Source organism: Lipotes vexillifer, unplaced genomic scaffold, assembly GCF_000442215.2.
Source record: "Lipotes vexillifer unplaced genomic scaffold, Lipotes_vexillifer_v1.1 scaffold1177, whole genome shotgun sequence".
Classification (NCBI taxonomy): Eukaryota; Metazoa; Chordata; class Mammalia; order Artiodactyla; family Lipotidae; genus Lipotes; species Lipotes vexillifer.
The window spans coordinates 350,842-373,646 of NW_006789843.1; the positions used below are offsets into that span (position 1 = coordinate 350,842).

General features: G+C 37.7%; 1 protein-coding gene across 1 annotated transcript in view; it reads right to left on the bottom strand.

Annotated features, from left to right (window-relative positions):
• RIC8B (RIC8 guanine nucleotide exchange factor B) overlaps positions 1 to 22,805 on the bottom strand; it is a 119,627-nt gene that overhangs the window by 9,176 nt on the left and 87,646 nt on the right. Inside the window, exon 8 of the mRNA XM_007462870.1 lies at positions 22,252 to 22,396. Coding sequence (XP_007462932.1) covers positions 22,252 to 22,396 — 145 coding nt within the window. The remainder of the gene's footprint in view (positions 1 to 22,251; positions 22,397 to 22,805) is intronic.

The following is a 22,805-nucleotide window of genomic DNA, read 5'->3' on the forward strand; positions in this document are numbered from 1 at the left end:
TTTTGTAAGGAAATATGCTTACTCTCTGTCTTCGTGCTTTGCATCTATTTAAAATTTAGAGCGTATTATTAAAAATAATCAGACTGACAAATCTGAGAGCTGTTTGTTGGTAATTTTTCAAAATAACATAAGATCTGGAATATGAAGACTAAGAACCAAATCCTGACTATGTCATTAACCAGATGCCTGATTTTGGTTCAGTCACTTCATCACTGGTCCCATTTACTCCTCAATAAAATATCTCTTGCCCTATCTAATTCACAGGGCTGTTTTAACAGTCAGTGGAAGTACTTTTTAAGCTTTAAAGCACTATATAAATATTAGTCTTTTATTATTCTCATTTCTGTTAGAAGATCACATGCAAAGCTTCTAAAAATTTGCTATCCACCTCACATTAAAGAGCATGGTTAAGAAAATATAGAGAAAGAGGTTAGGGATAGTGCTTGAAAAATAAAACTCAGTTTTGTCCTTAACTGAAGGTGATCTTTATTTCTTGGTAATTTCTCTACAGAACCTTTCTTTCCTGTTGTCCAGAATTAGCAAAATAAATATTAATAAGAGGTCAGCATGCCAGCTGACACTGTTGAATAAAGCAGAAGTTCGTACATGCTCTTCTCAATCAGAAAGTCTTAAAAGTTAAAGGAGGAGGGTGACTCAGAGCAAATAGTCAATGGAGATTATTCTTATTTGATGTTTCTCTAATAAACAGAAGTCATTTCACCTAGTGCTTAAACTAAGAGCTCCAAGTATGCATTCCTACTACAGAGTTAAAGGACAATGACTATTGATAGGCAATACAAAGTTTGCATGACGTCCTACTAAGAGATGTCTAGCCAGTTTCTCAAATTAATCCTCCCCTACCACTTTAAGGGTATATTAGTTTAACTGGATCCAAGTTCCCTTAATTAAGCTTCTAAGCAACACTGCAGTGTATTTTAATGATGTAGAACAGTGCTATCTAATACAAATATAATGTAAGCCATATATGTAATCTTAAATGTTCTAGTAGCCACATGGAAAAAATAGGTAAAATCAATGTTAAAATAATATGTTTAATCCAATATATCAAAAATATTATTTCAATATAAAATCCATATTAAACAATTGAGATATTTATTTTACACTCTCTTTTTGTACTGAGTCTTTGAAAGTCAGTATTTAACACTTACAGGACATCCCAATTCAGACTAGCCATAGTTATATATGGCTCTAGTGGTTATCATATTGGACAGTGCAGATCTAAAGGATTTTCTGATGTAAACAATTAAGATCTTGACACTTTCGTACCTAAAGAGATCTCACAATGCTATAAAGACTGGATCATATTTCTGAAATGTACCTAAAAAGCATTTCCTTGATTAACTCATCATAAAGGTGGGAGTAATCACAGTTATTTTTGTAAGTAGAGTAAAGTAGTTACAAGAAAAAAATTATGTAGTTATTACTTTTCAGTCATAAATTACCTGTCCCAGCTTCCATAAGTTTAAAAATAACCTTTGGATTAAAGGGGAACTATTACTATATTTGATACTTGCATTTATTAAGAAAGCCATGTCCCAAACACTACACGAAGGCTGGCAAAATATATATATTGGATAAGGAGTAGATAAGAAAAGGAAGAAATGGAAAACAATTATGTATATAAATGTAAATTTTATAAGATTTTGATAGAATATATAAGCAATAAAGGCAATGTACCTTGTTAAACAGTGATGGGGTAAGGGTAGAGTAGATTAATCAGTCCTGGTTCCAATTAAGAAACTAAAGGGGATTAGAAAAGTCAAAACAAAACTGAAACTTGAAATATTACTTCCCTTGGTTAGCTTAGGCTTAAGCCAGTCAATCCTCTCTCCCCTTTTGGGGAGGAGGCCGCGTCACTACATGAGGCTCGTGTGCTGTAGCTGAGGTGAATGCAGTTGTCTTAGCCACACTGGACTTGCTTAACCACATACAATCCCCGTTCTAATCTCCCGCTTAAATTGCAGGGGCTTATTTTTTTTCCAATTCAGAAAAGGAAAGAGGAGGTGGAGAGGCAGGCAAATTTCATCCCCTTTTCCACCTCTGTTCTCACATTAAAAAAAATGTCAAATGAAGCTTTCTATAATCTTATGCCTCAGGCCTTAATGCTTATGTCTGATAAATATTACAATTATCATTCTATATTAAAGAAGTTAGGTACCCCAATATTTAAGTTAGCCAGTCGTGGGCCAAAGTACCTTATAGAATTCCTTTCCAGACCTGAATTTTATGACATCTGGCCAAGAAATGGAACTGACAAAAGTATACTTTCAAGTCTTTAAACCATGTAGGCTATTTTATCGAGCAAAAAATTAACGTTCGATTTGGGGATCTGCTTTATACATTATTTCATCATCACACACTGGGGAAACCACAGGGTACAAGGCACTGTACTAGCTAGACATGATGGGATTTATGGGTTTCAAATTATTCTCAAACTCTTAAGACCTCTAGGTCCATTGCCAATCCCCTTACCTACATCTGTCACAAACACAATCCTTATACTAAAAAAAAAAAAAAAAAAAATCACTTGGAATATACTGTCAGTTGGTAGTCAATGGGAAGAAAATGTTTGAGCGCTAATCTCTCCAGTATCCTTAAAAATCTAGCTGAGATAAAGCTGCTAAGGTGGTGAGCAACTTGAGGCAGTGGCTATGTCCAGCATGGAGGCAAAATGGAAATGTAATTTTAATTTTTGCATTGGTGGTTTTACAGTTTTGGTGGTAAATAACATCTGTACCCTACACCAGGCTCAGTAACAGTACTTGGCATGACCAACCTTAGTCATCACTTTGGTAAGTGCTTTGGCACGGGCCACTGTTGCTAACCACCATCCTGGTGCAGGTCGTTCACATCTGCTCTCCTATGGATGGAAAAAAGGAAGTGTCTAGCGTCCATTCATTGGCCACATCACCTCCAATCCTATCCTTTACTCTCACGCCTTTCAAATTAGGCCCAGGAGAAAATGATTTCACTTTTGGAAAGAAAGTTACTCAGACAAAGCTACAGTACACTCTTGGCACAGCAAGACTTGGTGGGATGCGGAACATCCTTGGAGTGACAGTTGAAAGAACTAACCAATAGCACACTGCTGAAGAGGATGATTAGGAAATGTTCTGGCAAACACTGACTATAACAGACAGACACAGTAGCACAGTGGACAGAGCAAAGGTCTTGAGTTCTGGAAAATGAAGTTCTTAGCCTTACTTTAGCTAGAAAGACAGTGTATGTGAAGGTGTTTTGTAACTGTGAAAGGAAATGGATTTTCACCAGTCATTAGCTTGGAAATGTTTGGGGCAATTCTCTGGGCCTTGCTTTCCCCAATGATAAATCTGATAACATATTACTCAAATAATGATAAAATAACCTGAGCTCTTTGGAATAAAGATGCAGTATGTGAATAAAAAAGATTTATCTTATTAACAAGAGTAAGTTTCCCTCCACCTAGAATGAATGGTCATTTCTCCATTTGTCAATTCAATACCTCTTAAACTTCAAGGATCAGCACAAATGCTACCTTCCCTGTGAAAGTCCCTGATTTATCCCAACAGAATGAACTGCTCCTTTTCCTGGGTGCTCACAGTTCAACACAGACCTTATTTTGTCATTACTTCCTTCTAGAATACCCTGTATTCTAGAATACATTACAGCCATATCCCACAGTAAAATGTGAGTTTTCCAAAGATACGGACTACCACATTCACCTCTGAATCTCCCTCATCTTCCTAGCACAGTGCCTTGCACAGAGCAGCTGCTTAATAAATGTTCCCTGAATTTACTGAATTTAGTCTACTTTGGCTTTATGGCATCTTTTTAACCTCAAAAAACCAAACCAAAAACAACAGTGAAACGAGAGAAGAAACTTAAGACAAACACGTAAGACACATAAAGAATGGCTTCATTTGCATTCCCGCTTTGGAATGCCCACTGCGGATCTCCATACAGTTTTGTAACTGATTGTTATTAGTGAGAGCAAATGTTAGAAAGCACATAAAGGCAGACAATGTAAAAATCCCACCACAAGTCATGAAAAAAGTCTGTGATTCAGGACTATTCTCAAAGTTGCCTTAGCTTCAACTTTAATGGCAAAATTCATACCATCAAAGCCAACACAAGACATATTTGCTCTGCTTTATACGTGTGAAAATCAGTATCACCTTCAGATTGAGCTGGGCATCTGCTGGGTGTTTACTCATCTAGGGCAAATGGGCCAGTTGGATAGCATCTGTGTTATCTTTTAAGAACTCATATTATTAAAATGAAATTTATGAAAAATGAAATTTATTCAACCTAACTAGTTCACTGTCTTCACACTAATATGCTCTACTCAGGTCCTTGTTAACATTTCCCCCTCCAGCTTCTACCAGATGGACTCTCTTGGTTCTCATCCCAACTGCTGTACTTACAGCACTGTTTCATTAGCTACCTCAGATCCTTTTGGAAGTACAAATCTTACTTTTATATATTCATTCAGAACCTTTTACTCTGCCTCCTATAGGTTTGTCCTATCAGCATCTTCTCTTTTATTGTAAATTCATTCAGGGAAGGAACATGTATATTCTATCCAAAGGTATGGAGAATGTCATGTGCAAACAGATAACAATGTCTTTTGAAGACTGTGAGCATAGTGAGCTGTAAATTCTAACCTTCTTGGGAAAATGATGGAAATTTAAAAGGACTAACTGGAAGTCAACTAAATTCTAGTCATATTAGCTTTGTAGATGATGAAGCTACTTACTTCTATGTAACTTCCACCACATTACCAGCATCATGTGAAAACTCAGACTCTGCAAAGGGTCTAAATACCCTAACTTGTCACACTCCCCATGTCAGCCTCTTCTTATTTTTGAATACTTCTACCCTAAGCCTCCTGCTGTGCTCTTAGCCTCTGCTTGTTTCTTTATTACACCTTTCCCTTTAATGGTTGGCTTTCTGGCTTTCCCATTCTGGTTGCTACTCCTCTTGATTGAGGGATACTACTAGCCTTTGCATAGCTGTTGTGAAAAAGGAGATGACCAGAAGAAATTCACCTTCCGGTGGCAGCTGCCACCAACACACAGAAGCACTCACTCAAGATGGCTTAAAGGAGACAGTGACTCAATGTACGACTAGAAAATTGAGCAATTCAGGCAAGTATGAAAGGAATTAATACTTTCTAATAACTCCTCCAAGATGACTAGTTGCTTATTAGTATATAATTATTTTCAAAACTGGCTATCTGGGGAGGGGAAGGAGGTGTGAAGCAAGAAGGGAAGGGGAGATTGTTTTTAGAATCCCTAATTAATACAAGTGCCTGCTTTCAGAAAATCCTTCATTTGAGCTATTCCTTTTCACTTTTTCCTATTGGGTGCGTGACATTTTAGAATTCTTGGTTTTAGCAGCAATCCAAAAAGAAAGAACTGCGAACTTGCACATCAAAAATGGGGAAAGAAAAAAAAAAGCATCATGATTTGGAACAAAAACCAAAACAGACTAAAACAAAAAATACAAGCAGCAGCAAAATCACTGAACCTAATTCACAACATCTTTTTGAAGACAGGGAGGTTAGTTGGTTAAATATCACAATGACCTAGTAGTTACTATCCTGGCTTTGAGAATTTAAATGTTTAAGAATGCACATCCATAAGCGGCACATGTAGAAGAACCATGGTAGCCAAGAGAGATCTGAGCTACTGCTGCCTGGGCCATCCTGTTCCAATCAACATGGATTTCCAGAGTTGCTGTTCTATGGTAACTCTCAGTGAGAGAGACAAAGAAATAGAACATTTTTAGAAACCAAGCAAAAAATGGATGGGAATACAATACCTGGAAAGTTTATCAAGCATGTTGACAAGTTTCATGGCTTCATATTCTTTTTGTTCTTCTGTCATTTCATCTATGGGGTTTGGCATTGGTTCCTCTAAATGACCAGTGATAAGATTAATGCTACAAAAAGAAAAAAAAGTTATGCTGTATGTTTTCAAATTATGCTCTTTCTATACTTTTCTGGTCCAAGTTGTAAGTTATAATAAGAAAGAGTATAATAGCCAAAAAATTGGCAATAGCAATTTTATGATATAGAACTGCTATAGGAATTTTTTTAAATTGACTTTTCCTGCTAATTTGCTTCGGGAAATGGGTGATAGCGAACTTGCCAACTTGTTTTTAAAGGCATGGCTGCTTTTTAAAAATATGAAATTTGACTGGTGCCGTTAGGATAAATATCCTTGGATGCACAGCTTCTTCATTAATTATATAAGGGACAAATGATTTCAGAGAAGGAGAAATCTATTTTGTGATACAGCATAAAACAAATATGTCAAAAAATTGGAAAAATGATGACAGAGAGGCTGGAATCTGAAAATGAAAGCATGCCAGTTTATAATCTCAGGAAATTAGTCCATTAGTGAGACCACAGAAGGCAATGAGTGTTTAAATAATAAAAGATAAAGCAAAAGAACAATTTTAATTAGATTTGATCTGACCTAGATTAAAAAAAGGAATGAAATCTAGCCTACCAAAAGACAAGTATACCATCTAGCTTTCTGGAAATAGATTTAATAAAGTACTTAAGATGAATACGTTCCATAAACTTTGTATGAAGTTCTAATACCAAACAAAACTATCCTCTTAATTAAAAGCCACATTATTATTATTTTTTTTTGACAAGGTGGAATAAAAGATAATTCTTTCAACGGCTGCCAAATATTTATAGCTTAAACATCTTTCTGGAGAAGCAGACAAGAGGTTACAGCATTTTGTACCAGCCAAGTACACACAGTATGTTTTTAATGATCAAATGAAATATCCCTGCAAATGGCAAAGTGCTGATGTTACTTTCTAGGGTCTACAAACACAAATGGTTTCAGGGGCCAGGCCTTAAGGATATGCAAATGAGTGACTTGGTCAAGTATAAATAACATGGAGTATTGAGGACTAGGGTAAAATGGAGAACAGTGCTAGTCTAAACAGGGGGAAAAAAAATCATGCGGGCCAAAACCAAGACACCACGATTAGTTACATCATCTGGTGGCTAGTTTGCCAGCCCTGCTTTAGACTTTTACTTGGGCAAATTAACTTTTTTTACAGAGCAGGGCTTTTCTCACTTGGAGCAAGGGCTAGGTACTATAATCTGTTACAAAAAAATATTTAGTTTTCTACATTCCTCAGAGGCTGCCTGACATACAGATTCTTACAGAAGGACTCAATGCTCACCATCCTTAAAAACCGTATCTAAAACATCTGTTTTGCCATTCTTTCATAAGACCTATGTCTAGAGCCATGGTTAAAAAACTTTTTCCTTCGAAGTAGTGGGACCCCTCACCCTTTTTATTTTAACAAATGAAATCTACATAGAAAGCTGATTTATGAAATAGATGAAAGTGGAACTGCTCAGGCAGAAGAGGGGATAGGGACGGCCAAGGAGAGTGCAGGCCTAGAATCCCTTCTATTTGTCTGCACTCACTTGCTTCCTCTTAAGGCAGCCCGTAAGGCACTTTCAGGAACTCTGGGGAAACAGTCTGAAAACCATAGGCTTCTCAGTGATTCTTAGCCTTGGCTATACATTGGAATCACTTGAGAAACTTGAAAGATGAGGCCTCACCTGAAACCAGCTAAATCTGTTTTGGTTTTTTTTCCAGGTGATTGTGATGCACATTGAGGTTAAGAACCACTGGGATAGAGTGCCTACTTGAGACATTCATTGTGTGCTACTAGTCTCTCTCCCTTTTTTCAGGTGCTCATAAAAGAAAAGAAAAAGGCGTCTATTTAGTGGCCATTAACAAAAATGCCAAACGGGGTCATCTCCAAAAGTCAAGAACAAAGAGGACCCAGATGAGGCTTCTGAGAACTATGCAGTTTTTAAGAAGTATCCAGATGCCATAGTGAAAATGTAATTCCACCACCCATCTATTATTTGCTTAGGTGTATAACGACGGGACATATTTTCACTGGTTTCTCTTCTGCTGCCTGGTAAATCAGAAAAAAACATATAGTCTTATAAATAAGTAAGTAAAGGTACTTATTATAGGCACATACCACTTACCAAGCAGACAAAGGCAATAAGGCCTTAGAAGAAAGTATAAGGGAAGGTAGATGTATTAACTATTTAGACCATGCTCATCTGTCTCTTGAGAGAAGGCTTCTCTCCTCAAGCTCAATGGAAGGGTGACTTAAATCAGATCCACACACTGTTTTAGAATATAATGAAATTAGCACAAGCCATCATGTGCCTCAGGGAAAAAATTTGTCAGGAGGACACACTGGTCAGCTCTGTGGTATTGTGGATACCACAGCACACAAAGTCAGGACATGCATTCCTGGATCAGGGCACATTTGATTCTTTTCTTGGTTCTTTTAAGGGTTTAGTGGAAATGATGCCTGTTTTCCATAAGCTGACCTCAAGTCCACTGCTGCTAAAATGATTTAATGTCTTGCTGTGAAATTAGCTACTAAAGTCACAAAATCCTTTGCTCACTGAGCGTGAAAGCAGCAGCCAGAAATTCACTTACAGAGTAAGAACTTGCCTTCCTTTACCCATGTAGTAAAACATTCCAACCCCCCAAAATCACTCCAGGAATTGAGGTTTCATCTTTTTTCCTTGAAAAAACACCCCCTACCCCTACCCCCACCCCAGTACTCAGAAGAACGTAAACAAAGCCACAGCAAACACAAGTTGCTGAACCATGCTACTCTCCTATGGGAAAAATGCCAGTGTTCTGGGGGCAGGAGGCAGACTTGGACACTGTCTCCCCTCCAGCTCCCTACTTCAAACCAATCTCATGTAGCTTCTACCCAGAGGAAGAGAAAACAAATAGTCACCACCACAGCAACAGAGTGAGGTTTCATAAAAAACTACTTTTGAAAAAAAAAAAAAAAGACTATTTTTGGTTGAACAAACACTTGCCACCTTTATAACCTTGAACAGTATAGTCTGAGATTTAACTTTCCAGGTTTCAGGATCTTAACACTGAAATTCTGGGATTGGTTTTTTGTTCCAAGACTGAGTCCTAAGATACTTTAAGTATACTAACTGTGGTGGATATTTTATTGGATAATTTTATATTTATCATCATTTTCCCCACCCTGTCTCTGCTCCCCTCCCCCATCTTCTCAGCACTCCAATCCTATTTTATGTCTTCCAATTAGGTGACAAGAAGTATCCAACTTCTTATGTGAGATATGTCACCAAGACTTTTGTATTATATAAGGCCATTATATGACAGCAGCTGGAGACCAAAGGATTAAGACTTGCTCTTCAAAATGTTGCAACATTTGGCCAACATCAACAGTACTACACTAGTTCACTGAAGAAAAAAAGCTATTAAATGTTCCCTGAGCTATATGAAAGTTAACATCTATCTCTAAAAAACGTGGATTAAATTTTGCTCAAAGCACCCTGGTTAACGAAGAGGCTATAAAGTCAAGTCCCTACAGAGTTAGGCTAAGGCAGATAAGATGAACGAAAAAGATACATTATCAGGGGATTGGTTCAAGATGGTGGAGTAGAAGGACGTGCACTCACTCCCTCTTGTGAGAGCATGGGAATCACAACTAACTGCTGAACAATCATCGACAGGAAGACACTGGAACTCACCAGAAAAGATACCCCACATCCAAAGACAAAGGAGAAGCCACAATCAGACGGTAGGAGGGATACAATCACAATAAAGTCAAATCCCATAACGGCTGGGTGGGTGACTCACAAACTGAAGAACACTTAATACCAGAGAAGTCCACCCACTGGAATGAAGGTTCTGAGCCCCACGTCAGGCTTCCCAGCCTGGGGATCCAGCAACGGGAGGAGGAATTCCTAGAGAATCAGACTCTGAAGGCTAGTGGGATTTGATTACAGGACTTCAACAGGACTGGGGGAAACAGAGACTCCACTCTTGGAGGGCACACACAAAGTAGTGTGCGCAATGGGACCCAGGGGAAGGAGCAGTGACCCCATAGGAGACTGAACCAGACCTACCTGCTAGTGTTGGAGGGTCTCCTGCAGAGGCGGGCGGGGGTGGCTGTGTCTCATTGTGAGGACAAGGACACTGGCAGCAGAAGTTCTGGGAAGTACTCCTTGGCATGAGCCCTCCCACAGTCTGCCATTAGCCTCACCAAAGAGCCCAGCTAGGATCCAGTGTTGGGTAGTGTCAGGCCAAACAACCAACAGGGAGGGAACCCAGCCTCACCCATCAGCAGTCAAGTGGATTAAAGTTTTACTGAGCTCTGGCCACCAGAGCAACATCCAGCTCTACCCACTACCAGTCCCTCACATCAGGAAACCTGCACAAGCCTCTTAGATAGCCTCATCCACCAGAGGGCAGACAGCAGAAGCAAGAAGAACTACAGTCCTGCAGCCTGTGGAACAAAAACCACATTCACAGAAAGATAGACAAGATAAAAAGGCAGAGGGCTATGTACCAGATGAAGGAACAAGATAAAACCCCAGAAAAATAACTAAATGAAGTGGAGATAGGCAACCTTCCAGAAAAAGAATTCAGAATAATGAGAGTGAAGATGATCCAGGACCATGGAAATAGAATGTAGGCCAAAATGGAGAAGATGCAAGAAATGTTTAACAAAGACCTAGAAGAATTAAAGAACAAACAAACAGAGATGAACAATCCAATAAGTGAAATGAAAACTACACAGGAAGGAATCAATAGCAGAATAACTGAGGCCGAAGAACGGATAAGTGACCTGGAAGACAGAATGGTGGAATTCACTGCTGTGGAACAGAATAAAGAATGAAAAGAAATGAAGAGAGCCTAAGAGACCTCTGGGACAACATTAAACGTAACAACATTTGCATTATAGGGGTCCCAGAAGGAGAAGAGACAGAGAAAGGACCCGAGAAAATATTTGAACAGATTATAGTCAAAAACTTCCCTAACATGGAAAAGGAAATAGCCACCCAAGTCCAGGAAGCCCAGAGAGTCCCAGGCAGAATAAACCCAAGGAGAAACACACGGAGACACATAGTGATCAAATTGGCAAAAATTAAAGACAAAAATTATTGAAAGCAGCAAGGGAAAAATGACAAATAACATACAAGGGAACTCCTATAAGGTTAACAGCTGATTTCTCAGCAGAAACTCTACAAGCCAGAAGGGAGTGCCATGACATGTTTAAAATGATGAAAGGGAAGAAATTACACCAAAGATTACTCTACCCGGCAAGGATCTCATTCAGATTTGATGGAGAAATCAAAAGCTTTACAGACAAGCAAAAGCTAAGAGAATTCAGCACCACCAAACCAGCTCTACAACAAACGCTAAAGGAACTTCTCTAAGTGGGAAACACAAGAAAAGAAAAGGACCTACAAAAACAAACCCAAAACAATTAAGAAAATGGTAACAGGCACATACATATTGATAATTACCTTAAACGTGAATGAATTAAATGCTCCAACCAAAAGACACAGGCTTGCTCAGTGGATACAAAAACAAGACCCATATATATGCTGTCTACAAGAGACCCATTTCAGACCTAGGGACACATACAGACTGAAAGTGAGGGGATGGAAAAAGATATTCCATGTAAATGGAAATCAAAAGAAAGCTGTAGTAGTGATACTCATGTCAGATAAAATGGACTTTAAAATAAAGAATGTTACAAGAGACAAGAAAGGACACTACATAATGATCAAGGGATCAATCCAAGAACAAGATATAACAATTATATATGCACCCAACATAGGAGCACCTCAATACATAAGGCAACTGCTAACAGATATAAAAGAGGAAATTGACAGTAACACAATAATAGTGGCGGACTTTAATACCTCACTTACACCAATGGACAGATCACCCAAAGTGAAAGTAAATAAGGAAACAGAAGCTTTAAATGACACAACAGACCAGATAGATTTAATTGACATTTATACGACATACCATCCAAAAACAGCAGATTACACTTTCTTCTCAACTGCTCACGGGACATTCTCCAGGATAAATCACATCTTGCTTCACAAATCAAGCCTCAGTAAACTTAAGGAAACTGAAATCATACCAAGCATCTTCTCTGACCACAACGCTATGAGATTAGAAATCAATTACAGGGAAAAAAATGTTAAAAACACAAACACATGGAGGCTAAACAATCTGTTACTAAATAACCAAGAGATCACTGAATAAATCAAAGAGGAAATCAGAAAATACATAGAGACAAATGACAATGAAAACATGACGATCCAAAACCTATGGGATGCAGCAAAAGCAGTTCTAAGAGGGAAATTTATAGCAATACAATCCTAACTCAAGAAACAACAAACATCTCAAATAAACAATCTAACCTTACACATAAAAGAACTAGAGAAAGAAGAAAAAACAAAACCCAAAGTTAGTAGAAGGAAAGAAATCATAAAGATCAGAGCAGAAGTAAATGAAACAAAGAAAACAATAGCAAAGATCCATAAAACTAAAAGCTGGTTCTTTGAGAAGATAAACAAAATTGATAAACCATTAGCCAGACTCATCAAGAAAAAGAGGGAGAGGACTCAAATCAATATAATTAGAGTGCTTCCCTGGTGGCGCAGTGGTTGAGAGTCTGCCTGCCGATGCAGGGAACACGGGTTCGTGCCCCGGTACGGGAATATCCCACATGCCGTGGAGTGGCTGGGCCCGTGAGCCATGGCCACTGAGGCTGCGTGTCCGGAGACTGTGCTCTGCAACGGGAGAGGCTACAACAGTGAGAGGACCGTGTACCGCCAAAAAAATAAATAAAAAAAAAAATATATATATATATATATATATATATATGCATAATTAGAAATGAAAAAGGAGAAGTTACAACAGATACCACGGAAATACAAATCATCCTAAGAGACTATTACAAGCAACTCTATGCCAGTAAAATGGACGACCTGGAAGAAATGGACAAATTCTTAGAAAGGTATAACCTTCTAAGACTGAACCAGAAAGAAACAGGAAATATGAACAGACCAATCACAAGTAATGAAATTGAAACTGTGATTAAAAATCTTCCAGCAAACAAAAGTCCAGGAACAGGTGGCTTCACAGGTGAATTCTATCAAACATTTAGAGAAGAGCTAACACCTATCCTTCTCAAACTCTTCCAAACAATTGCAGAGGAAGGAACACTCCCAAACTCATTCTATGAGGCGACCATCACCCTGATACCAAAACCAAACAAAGATCCTACAAAAAAAGAAAATTACAGACCAATATCACTGATGAATATTGTTGCAGAAATCCTCAACAAAATACTAGCAAACAGAATGCAACAGCACATTAAAAGGATCATACACCATGATCAAGTGGGATTTATCCTAGGGATGCAAGGATTCTTCCATATATGCAAATCAATCAATGTGATACACCACATTAACAAACTGAAGAATAAAAACCATATGATCATCTCAGTAGATGCAGACAAAGCTTTTGACAAAATTCAACACCCATTTATGATAAAAACTCTCCAGAAACTGGGCACAGAGGGAACCTACCACAACGTAATAAAGGTCATATACAACAAACTCACAGCAAACATCATTCTCAATGGTGAAAACCTGAAAGCATTTCCTCTAAGATCAGGAACAAGACAAGGATGTCCACTCTCACCACTATTATTCAACATAGTTTTGGAAGTCCTAGCCATGGCAGTCAGAGTAGAAAAAGAAATAAAAGGAATACAAATTGGAAAAGAAGAAGTAAAACTGTCGCTGTTTGCGGATGACATGATACTATACATACAGAATCCTAAAGATGCCACCAGAAAACTACTAGAGCTAATCAATGAATTTGGTAAAGTAGCACGATACAAATTAATGCACAGAAATCTCTTGCATTCCTATGCACTAGTGATGAAAAATCTGAAAGGGAAATCAAGAAAACACTCCCATTTACCGTTGCAACAAAATGAATAAAATACCTAGGAATAAACCTACCTAGGGAGACAAAAGGCCTGTATGCAGAAAAGTATAAGACACTGATGAAAGAAATTAAAGATGATAGAAACAGATGAAGAGATATAGCATGTTCTTGGATTGGAAGGATCAATATTGTGAAAATTATACTACCCAAAGCAATCTACAGATTCAGTGCAATCCCTATCAAATTACCAATAGCATTTTTTACAGAACTAGAACAAAAAATCTTAAAATTTGTATGGAGACACAAAAGACACCGAATAGCCAAAGCAGTCTTGAGGGAAAAAAACAGAGCTGGAGGAATCAGTCTCCCTGAGTTCGGACAATACTACAAAGCTACAGTAATCAGATGATATGGTACTGGCACAAAAACAAGAGATATAGATCAATGGAACAGGATAGAGAGCCCAGAGATAAACCCATGCACCTGTGGTCAACTAATCTATGACAAAGGAGGCAAGGATACACAATGGAGAAAGGACAGTCTCTTCAATAAGTGGTGCTGGGAAAACTGGACAGCTACATGTAAAAGAATGAAATTAGAACACTCCCTAACACCATACACAAAAATAAACTCAAAATGGATTAGAGACCTAAATGTAATAAGACCAGACACTATAAAACTCTTAGAGGAAAACAGAGGAAGAACACTCTTTGACATAAATCACAGCAAGATCTTTTTTGATCCACCTCCTAGAGTAATGGAAATAAAAACAAAAATAAACGAATGGGACCTAATGAAACTTAAAAGCTTTTGTACAGCAAAGGAAACTACAAACAAGATGAAAAGACAACCCTCAGAATGGGAGGAAATATTTGCAAATGAATCAACGGACACAGGATTAATCTCCAAAATATATAAACAGCTCATGCAGCTCAATATCAAAAAAACAAAACCCAATCCAAAAATGGGCAGAAGACGTAAACAGACATTTCTCCAAAAAAGACATACAGATGGCCAAGAGACACATGAAAAGCTGCTCAACATCACTAATTATTAGAGAAATGCAAATCAAAACTACAATGAGGTATCACCTCACACCGGTTAGAATGGGCATCATCAGACAATCTACAAACGACAAATGCTGGAGAGGGTGTGGAGAAACAGGAACCCTCTTGCACTGTTGGGGGGAATGTAAATTGACACAGCCACTATGGAGAACAGTATGGAGGTTCCTTAAGAAAATAAAAATAGAACTACTATACAGCCCAGCAATCCCACTACTGGGCCTATATCTGAGAAAACCATAAATCAAAAAGACACTTGCACCCCCAATGTTCACTATTTACAATAGCCAGGTCATGGAAGCAATCTAAATACCCATTGACAGATGAATGGATAAAGAAGATGTGGATAAAGAACATTTATACAATGGAATATGACTCAGCCATAAAAGGGAACGAAATTGGGTCATTTGTAGAGACGTGGATGAATCTAGAGACTGTCATACAGAGTGAAGTAAGTCAGAAAGAGAAAAACAAATATCGTATATTAACGCATATAGGTACCTAGAAAAATGGTACAGATGAACTGGTTTGCAGGGAAGAAACTGAGACACAGATGTAGAGAACAAACGTATGGACACCAAGGCGGGAAAGTGGCGGGTGGTGGTGGTGGTGTGATAAATTGGGAGATTGGGATTGACATATATACACTAATAATGTATAAGATGTATAACTAATAAGAACCTGCTGTATAAAAAATAAAATTCAAAAAGGAAAAAAGATACATTATCATATCAAAGGAGCTTATGCCTGGTATGACAGGGGCCACAGTCACTCAACTCCATCAGTCAGTTACCATGTGAGAATGCAGGCTTAATGTTATCAGAACTTCCACTTTTTCAAAAGAAGTTAGAAATTCAGATTTTCATCTGAAATATCTGAATTCTAAATTATTTTAAGAAGCCCTATGTAAAACAAAAATTAAAAACATAAAACCAAATAACCAACACATCAGGCAAGTGAAGCAAAACCTACTTGTGGGCTAAATGTAGCCTATGCACTGACAATTTGTAACCTCTAGGAAAGGGATCAGGGTTTTTAGGAAAAGGCATTTGTGCACCAGATCATGAAAGAAGGGGGCAGGTGGGGTGGGAAAGGAGACGTTATATGCACATGAAATTAGAACTGTCTTTCCAGGAAAAACTCTCCATAATATCTGCCACTCCACAAAAACAATCAAAAGAGCAGAGTGGAAATTTACCATATCCTGTTTTCTTGAATTCCATTCCCTGGCCCCACTCCCCAACTAGATGTGAAGCTTGATGAGGGCAGGGACCTCAACTGTCTTGGTATCCTAATGTTAAGAAGGGGCTGACCAACTTAAATTTATTCAACAACTCAAAAAAATTAATTTATTCAACAAAAATTTACTGAGTGCCTACAGTATGTGAGGCACTATTTTGGGGCCCTCTCAATGAATAAAAAAATTTCTCTCATGGAGTTTATCTTCTAGTGGGGAAAAAAGACTAAATGAATAAGTAAATTATATGGTATGTTAGAAGGTAATAAGTGCTATGAAGGAAAAAGAGGAAGGAAGTGCAAGGTGGAGGGGTAAAGGTAGGAGTGTGGCAATTTTTAATATGGGGACAGGAGAGACTTTACTAGGAAGATGATAATTGAGTAAAGACATGAAGGAGGTGAGGGAATACGACATGTAGCTATCTGGAGAATAGGTATTCTAGGCAGAAGGAGCAGTCAGTTATGCAGAGGCCTCAGGCAAGAGTGTGTCTGGAGCATGACAAACAGTGAAGAGCCCAGTGTGGTGACAGTACAGTGAGAAAGGGTGCATGTACATCACTACAGGGACTTTTGGTGTTTAACCATTGTAGAGTTTTCAGCAGTGATGTCTGACTTAAATTTTATAAGGATCGCGTTGGCTACTGAGTTGAGAACAGACGGAAGAGTGACAAGGATAGAAGCAACAAGACCAGTTAGGAAGCTATTTAAAATGATCCTGGAGGGAGAGAAAAGTTTAGCTTGGACTGGAGTAGGTAGCAGTGATGGCAGTAAGGGGTGATTAGATTCTGAATGTATTATGAAGGCAGAGCCAGAATTACCTAACAGATTTTTGTGAACTAGAATGAACTGAATAGAACTTTTAGCTTTCAGGGATATCAGCGTTTATAAAAAATATATTTTCTCATTTTCTATTTTGGTTATATCAAAGAAAAATAATGGATGCTCTAAGAACAGGGAAATTATGGGAGAGGCAAATCATCTCTCCCTTTGATTGGCTTTGAAGAATATGGTAGCAGTTAAAACACAAGCTTTGACTTCACACCTGTTAGGATGGCTATTAGATTAAAAAAAAAAAAAAAGCCAGAAAAATAATAAGTATTGGAGAGGATGCAGAAAAACTGGAACCCTTGTGCATTGCTGGTGGGAATGTAAAATGGTATGGCAGTTCCTCAAAAAATTAAACATAGAACTACCATACGATCCAGCAATTCCACTTCTGGCTATATACCCAAAAGAAGTTAAAGCAGGGACTCTTGAAGCAGGGACAGATGTTTGTACACTTGTGTTCATAGCAGCATTATTCACAACAGCCAAAAGGTGGTCCACTGATGGATGAATGGATAAACAAAATGTGGTAAATACGTTAAATAGAATGTTATTCAGCCTGAAAAAGGAAGGAAATTTTGACACATGCTACAATATGGATGAGTCTTAAAGACATTCCAAGTGAACTCAGTCATAGAAGGACAAGTATATGATTTCTCTTATATGAGGTTCTTAGATTCCACTTATATGAGGTTCCTAGTCACATTCATAGAGAAATAAAGTAGAATGGTAGTTACCAGGGGTTGTGGGGAGAGGGAATGGATACAGAGTTTCAGTTAGGGAAGATGAAAAGTTCTGGAGATGGATGGTGGTGATGGTTGCACATTAATGTATATAATGCCACAGATATGTATGCTTAAAATGGTAAATTTTATGTATATTTTACCCCCAAAATAAGAAGGCAAAGTGAAAAGCACAGTAAAACCTGCTATGTCTACCTCAAAAACAACAACAAAAATCTCAAAAAACACCAGCTCTGGAGTTAGGCCACCTGACCACTCATGAACTGTGTGCCCTAGACAAGTTCTGGAAACCACTGAGCTTTAGTTTCCTCATCTGTAAGATGGAGATAACCCTAGCCCAAAGGTTTGCTGTAAAGATTAAATGAGATAATATCAGGAAAGTTCTTAGAACAGTACCTGACACATATTAGATAATAAATACCAGCTATTATTAGCATAAGTGAGCTACTTGGTAAGTAAGCCAGCCAGAAGGCCTTGGATCCAGTGAGTTAGTCTGTTAAGTTAAATCGTCACTATGGCATGTGCTAAAGAAGCCACGCAACACTAGGTGTTTCGTGGAGTTTGCTATGGTTAAATTCAGATACAAGGTATTCTGAAGAGACACCAGTTAATAATGGTGACTGAGGTGAAAATGTCTCAAGTAATTTGAGAATTACCGTATAAATATAAAACTGATTCCACATTAAAAGAGTAGGGTAAATTATGAAACAACATCTTAATCCACGTTTTTGCATTCTATTAGCAATGTAAAGAAACAAGGTAATGTGGTGTAATTCTTTCACTTATTTATCAACTATTAAGTATCATGTATCATCCATATAAATAGACATACTGAATACATATAGATACACCAAGTTGCACCTAGGCAATTAAAAAAGCTCCAAAATACCTTTTTAAATTATAGTGCTTTATAATGTTTCCTACCTTGGGCTGTTGGATTAAGAGTGATATCCTTGATATAAAGGATATAGAAAACTATGGTTGTAAATCTGTATGAAATGAAACCTGAAGCAAAGCTCAATTTTGTAGGTTCAGGTAACACACCTTTTGCTGGCCATTTACCCAAATTAAAATACAAAAGAAAAATTAGAGAACTCAATTTTGAAAGTGCAAAACTGGTGTGATTGCAAACATCACAAAGGTTGGTTAACCAGTATACATGGCAGAAGTGGCAAAATTTTATTTTTGATTCCGGTCTTTAGAGATCTGAATTTAGATTTTGTTTCATGATTGCTTACAGTAAATAAATTTCAGTTCCTAGAAAGGCTAGTTACATCCTATTATACATAAGTATACCATCACAGTCTAGGCAAAAAGAAAAATCTTCAAGTCCTGTTTCTGGTTCATCTACTTCAAAAAATATTAAAGCTATCTCTTCATTTGTATAGCCCCAACATATGGACACAGTTATAATGGGACTTGACTTAAAGCAGCATAACAAAATTTTGACAAAATAAAATAAAGTCTTTTGTGCTGAAGAAACTGTACAGCTGCTGCCACAGCTACTGCTGAGAGATATATGGTCAAGAAGGAAACACCCCTGAGTTGCTTAGTAGAATAATTTTAATCTGCTGGGTGTGATTATGAACTAGTGTGGGGTATTAAGAATACAATGGGACATCCTAGAGTTCTGCCCACTTTGGCCATTCCGTCCTTCCACCCCTCCATACAGTGGCCCATTAAATACACCTTTTTGGACCCATAGGCTCCTATATACCACACCTAGCCTGAAAGCAACTGGTCTAAAATGAGCCAAATGTCATTACGTACACATTTTTCAACTGATGTTTGGAATGATGTACAAACCACAGTAATCAGTTATGTTATACCACCTATTCAGTCAAGGGGCCTCCATGCTCAGAGGCATAAAAGAAATGGGTATAAAGCCAGAATTTAGAAATTTGGTTTCTTTTTGATACAGGACCAAAGCTTATCTGAAAAGTTTTTACAAACATGGCTAGACATACACCAAAAACCTGTGTGGCATGTACTTGATTCTATGAGTGTATTTTGTCTAAGTGTGTTCATTGCAGAAAGCCATTTCCAGTCCGTTAAATACATTTATTTTGACACAAAAAGGACTGTTGTGATATTAACTGTCTCTCATAGGCTGAATGTAAGCTCCATACAATTCTTAGTTTCAGATTCCACTAAAGGATTATAGGTTACCTTGGTGCATTAATCGGAATCCACTTACATTTTTGACAATGGGATGAGGGTCAACTGGATGAAGGGTAATTTCTCTGCTTTTGCCAATGCTAGCACTGTTTGTGAATAAGTGCATCATAAGAGAAGCAGACTGTGATCCTGAGAACACTGACTGGTGAAGAGTAATCGGGGGGTAGGGACTAAGTCATCCTTTCAAATGCTGACTTTATAAACTTGACTAGATTGGTAAGAAGTTTCCTTTCCTTGAGCTTGTGGATCACTGCCCAGAACACAAAGGATTGTCTTGCTTGCAAAGTACTTTTTCACCACCCCTTCCATGGGGACCATTTTAATAAGCATTTTAAATTAACAAATGAAACATCCCACTACACTGTTGCACCTGAAAGAGGGAAGATGTAAGAAAAAAGCAGATGCAAATCTATCTGAAGAGGGAAGATGTGATGCTATGTGAGAAAAACATATTTATACTTACAATGAGCAATGTTTAAGAAATACAACAAGATCTCACAATGGTGGCTATTCCGGCCACACTAACACACCATTCCTATTAATGATATAGGCCAAGTCCAAAGGCTGAAGAAGATTCCAACGAGGGATGTAATAAGCCTAAGTACAGAATCTTTCTAACAGAGAGCCAAAACAATAATAATATCAAACATCATTCATGGTCCTTGATTTAAACAAACAGTGCTTTCCTGAAATCTAGTATCACTTCCATAATGTAATGCATTTCTATTTCCCGTACTATTGGGAGAGACCCAGTGTGTTCTTGTATTTTTTCTGAGGTTTTTCTTATTATAGTAGCATTCTTGTGTTTGCCAGATATATGACCAATACCATTTTAGAAGTCATCTACCAAATAAAATCAACAACACACAATGAGATGCAATGATATCAACCACTCATGAGTACTCAAGAGTTTTCTATGTTAGTTGACTGTGTCCACATACCCTGGGACACAATGAATGCCTAATGTAATTTCTACCGTCACTTAAAAATATGAGACTCCTTAAATGCTATATTTTAATGTCTCAAATGGAGAGGCAGAAAATATTAAACTGATATGGAAATATAGTTTATGGGATGGAAAAATCAAGAGCTAGCAAGAATAATTTAGAATGATGACTTCTATAATTATGGAAAGATTAATGTATTATTTTTCTATCTTAGCTTCAAATTCCTGATAGAGGTGCCCAACTTATAACATCTACATGGTGGCACTCTTGAGAACTTACTGCTTAGAGCCACTGTTAGCTTTCTTTCCCCCAAAGTCTTTTTCTTCTAGGACACACTCCTAGATCCTGTTGAGGCTGATAGCCCTGGGGATGCCACAAGTAACACCAGCTACTGAGACCTGATTTGCCAAGAATACAGGCCATATAAGTCCTGTCTGATTAGGGAATGATCTTTTCTTTTACCTTCTGACAACCTATTATTTTCATTTCAACAAAGCACAATCTATACTTTAAAAAAAAGGGCCGAATTTTGCAGATAATGATTTTTCTATCCCTGATCAACTACTACATTATCCACATCACACTCTAGATGACTGTGGATAGAAAACATAGCATATGTCAATATCATCATTAATAGGGAAGGGCATACCCTTTTAACATTCAGTAATGAAAACCAGAAAACTGAGCTCAAATAACTCCTAATAAGTGGAAACTAAGAAATTTACCTGGGATTGGAGTTGAGAGGGGGATGAAAAGGATGGGGAGTAGAAAAGTAGAGGTGGTTTGTTTCGGGCTAAGAGATGATTAGGGTCTTTGACTTGTAAGCACTGACTCAGGATAGAGTTTCTGGTTTGCCTATCCAGTGTACTAATGCCTCTGTTAAAAGATGATTCCATAAGTGTTTGATTAAAATTTACCATAGAGCCAGTTTTCTTTCCTTTTGCTAGTAATGTGCCCTGTTGCTTTACTTTATTGACTCATAAGGGCTTTTACACAAGAGGAAATATCAGAATGTACGGAACATACATTTAGATTTCTGAGAAAGACTGATGTATCAAATAACCAACTTAAATACTTGGTCTTGGTTATACCTTATAAAATCTCAACTTATGGAAAGGAGAGCACAAAATAAGCAACAATATCCTTTAAATATATGACGGTAGACATCTAAAAACACTACCTCTCTTAATACTTAGGAGAGAGTAATGAGCACATGCAGCAGAACATTTCTTGCAATATTATCCTTCCTCAATCACTTGAAGTCACCCTCTAAGGCACTAGCTATGAAACTGCCTCTAAAACTATTAAACAGAAAGCTTCCAAATCCACAAAAGAAGAGAAATACTTGGAAAATGAAAGCCAAAGGAAATGAAAGGCAAATAATCAATTCAAAGGCAGACATAGTTAGGTGAAAAGAAACATGATACTATACTTTGGTTTTGCATTTTTGTATTCTTCAGTGTCTGTGTCCTCGTCCTCTGAGTACCAATTATCTCCTCTTCCTCCAGCCAAGAGGCCCCTGGCCGCCAACAGTCCTGCAGCATTCCCATAGCCAGTGTATTTCAGCAGGCTATCCACTGCAAAAACAGAATAGGTTTTTAGACAGGAATCCTTGAGTCCTCACTATCATCACCAACACAGCGAGGCTAGAGATATACGCCATGGTAGTAAATCTTAAAATTGAGGGGTTTTCAAAGTGTGGTAGTAGTGATCCTACATGCTCTGAGGACCAAAAACCTTTTTTCAGGTATCAGAAATTCAAATGAAGCTGTTTTGAATATAGTTTGTGGCAGGAGTGGGGCTTCTGTGACCGCCAGGTCATTGGTAAGGGTGGTGTTTTAAGTTTTTGATCACAAATTTGATTTCTTTATTCAGTTTCAGAAAAATGATGATTAGAAAGTTAATGAAAGCCAGATTGACATTTTACCAATATAGCACATAATGTAAATATTTCTTATTCCTTTTATAGGAATTAGAGGGAAAGAG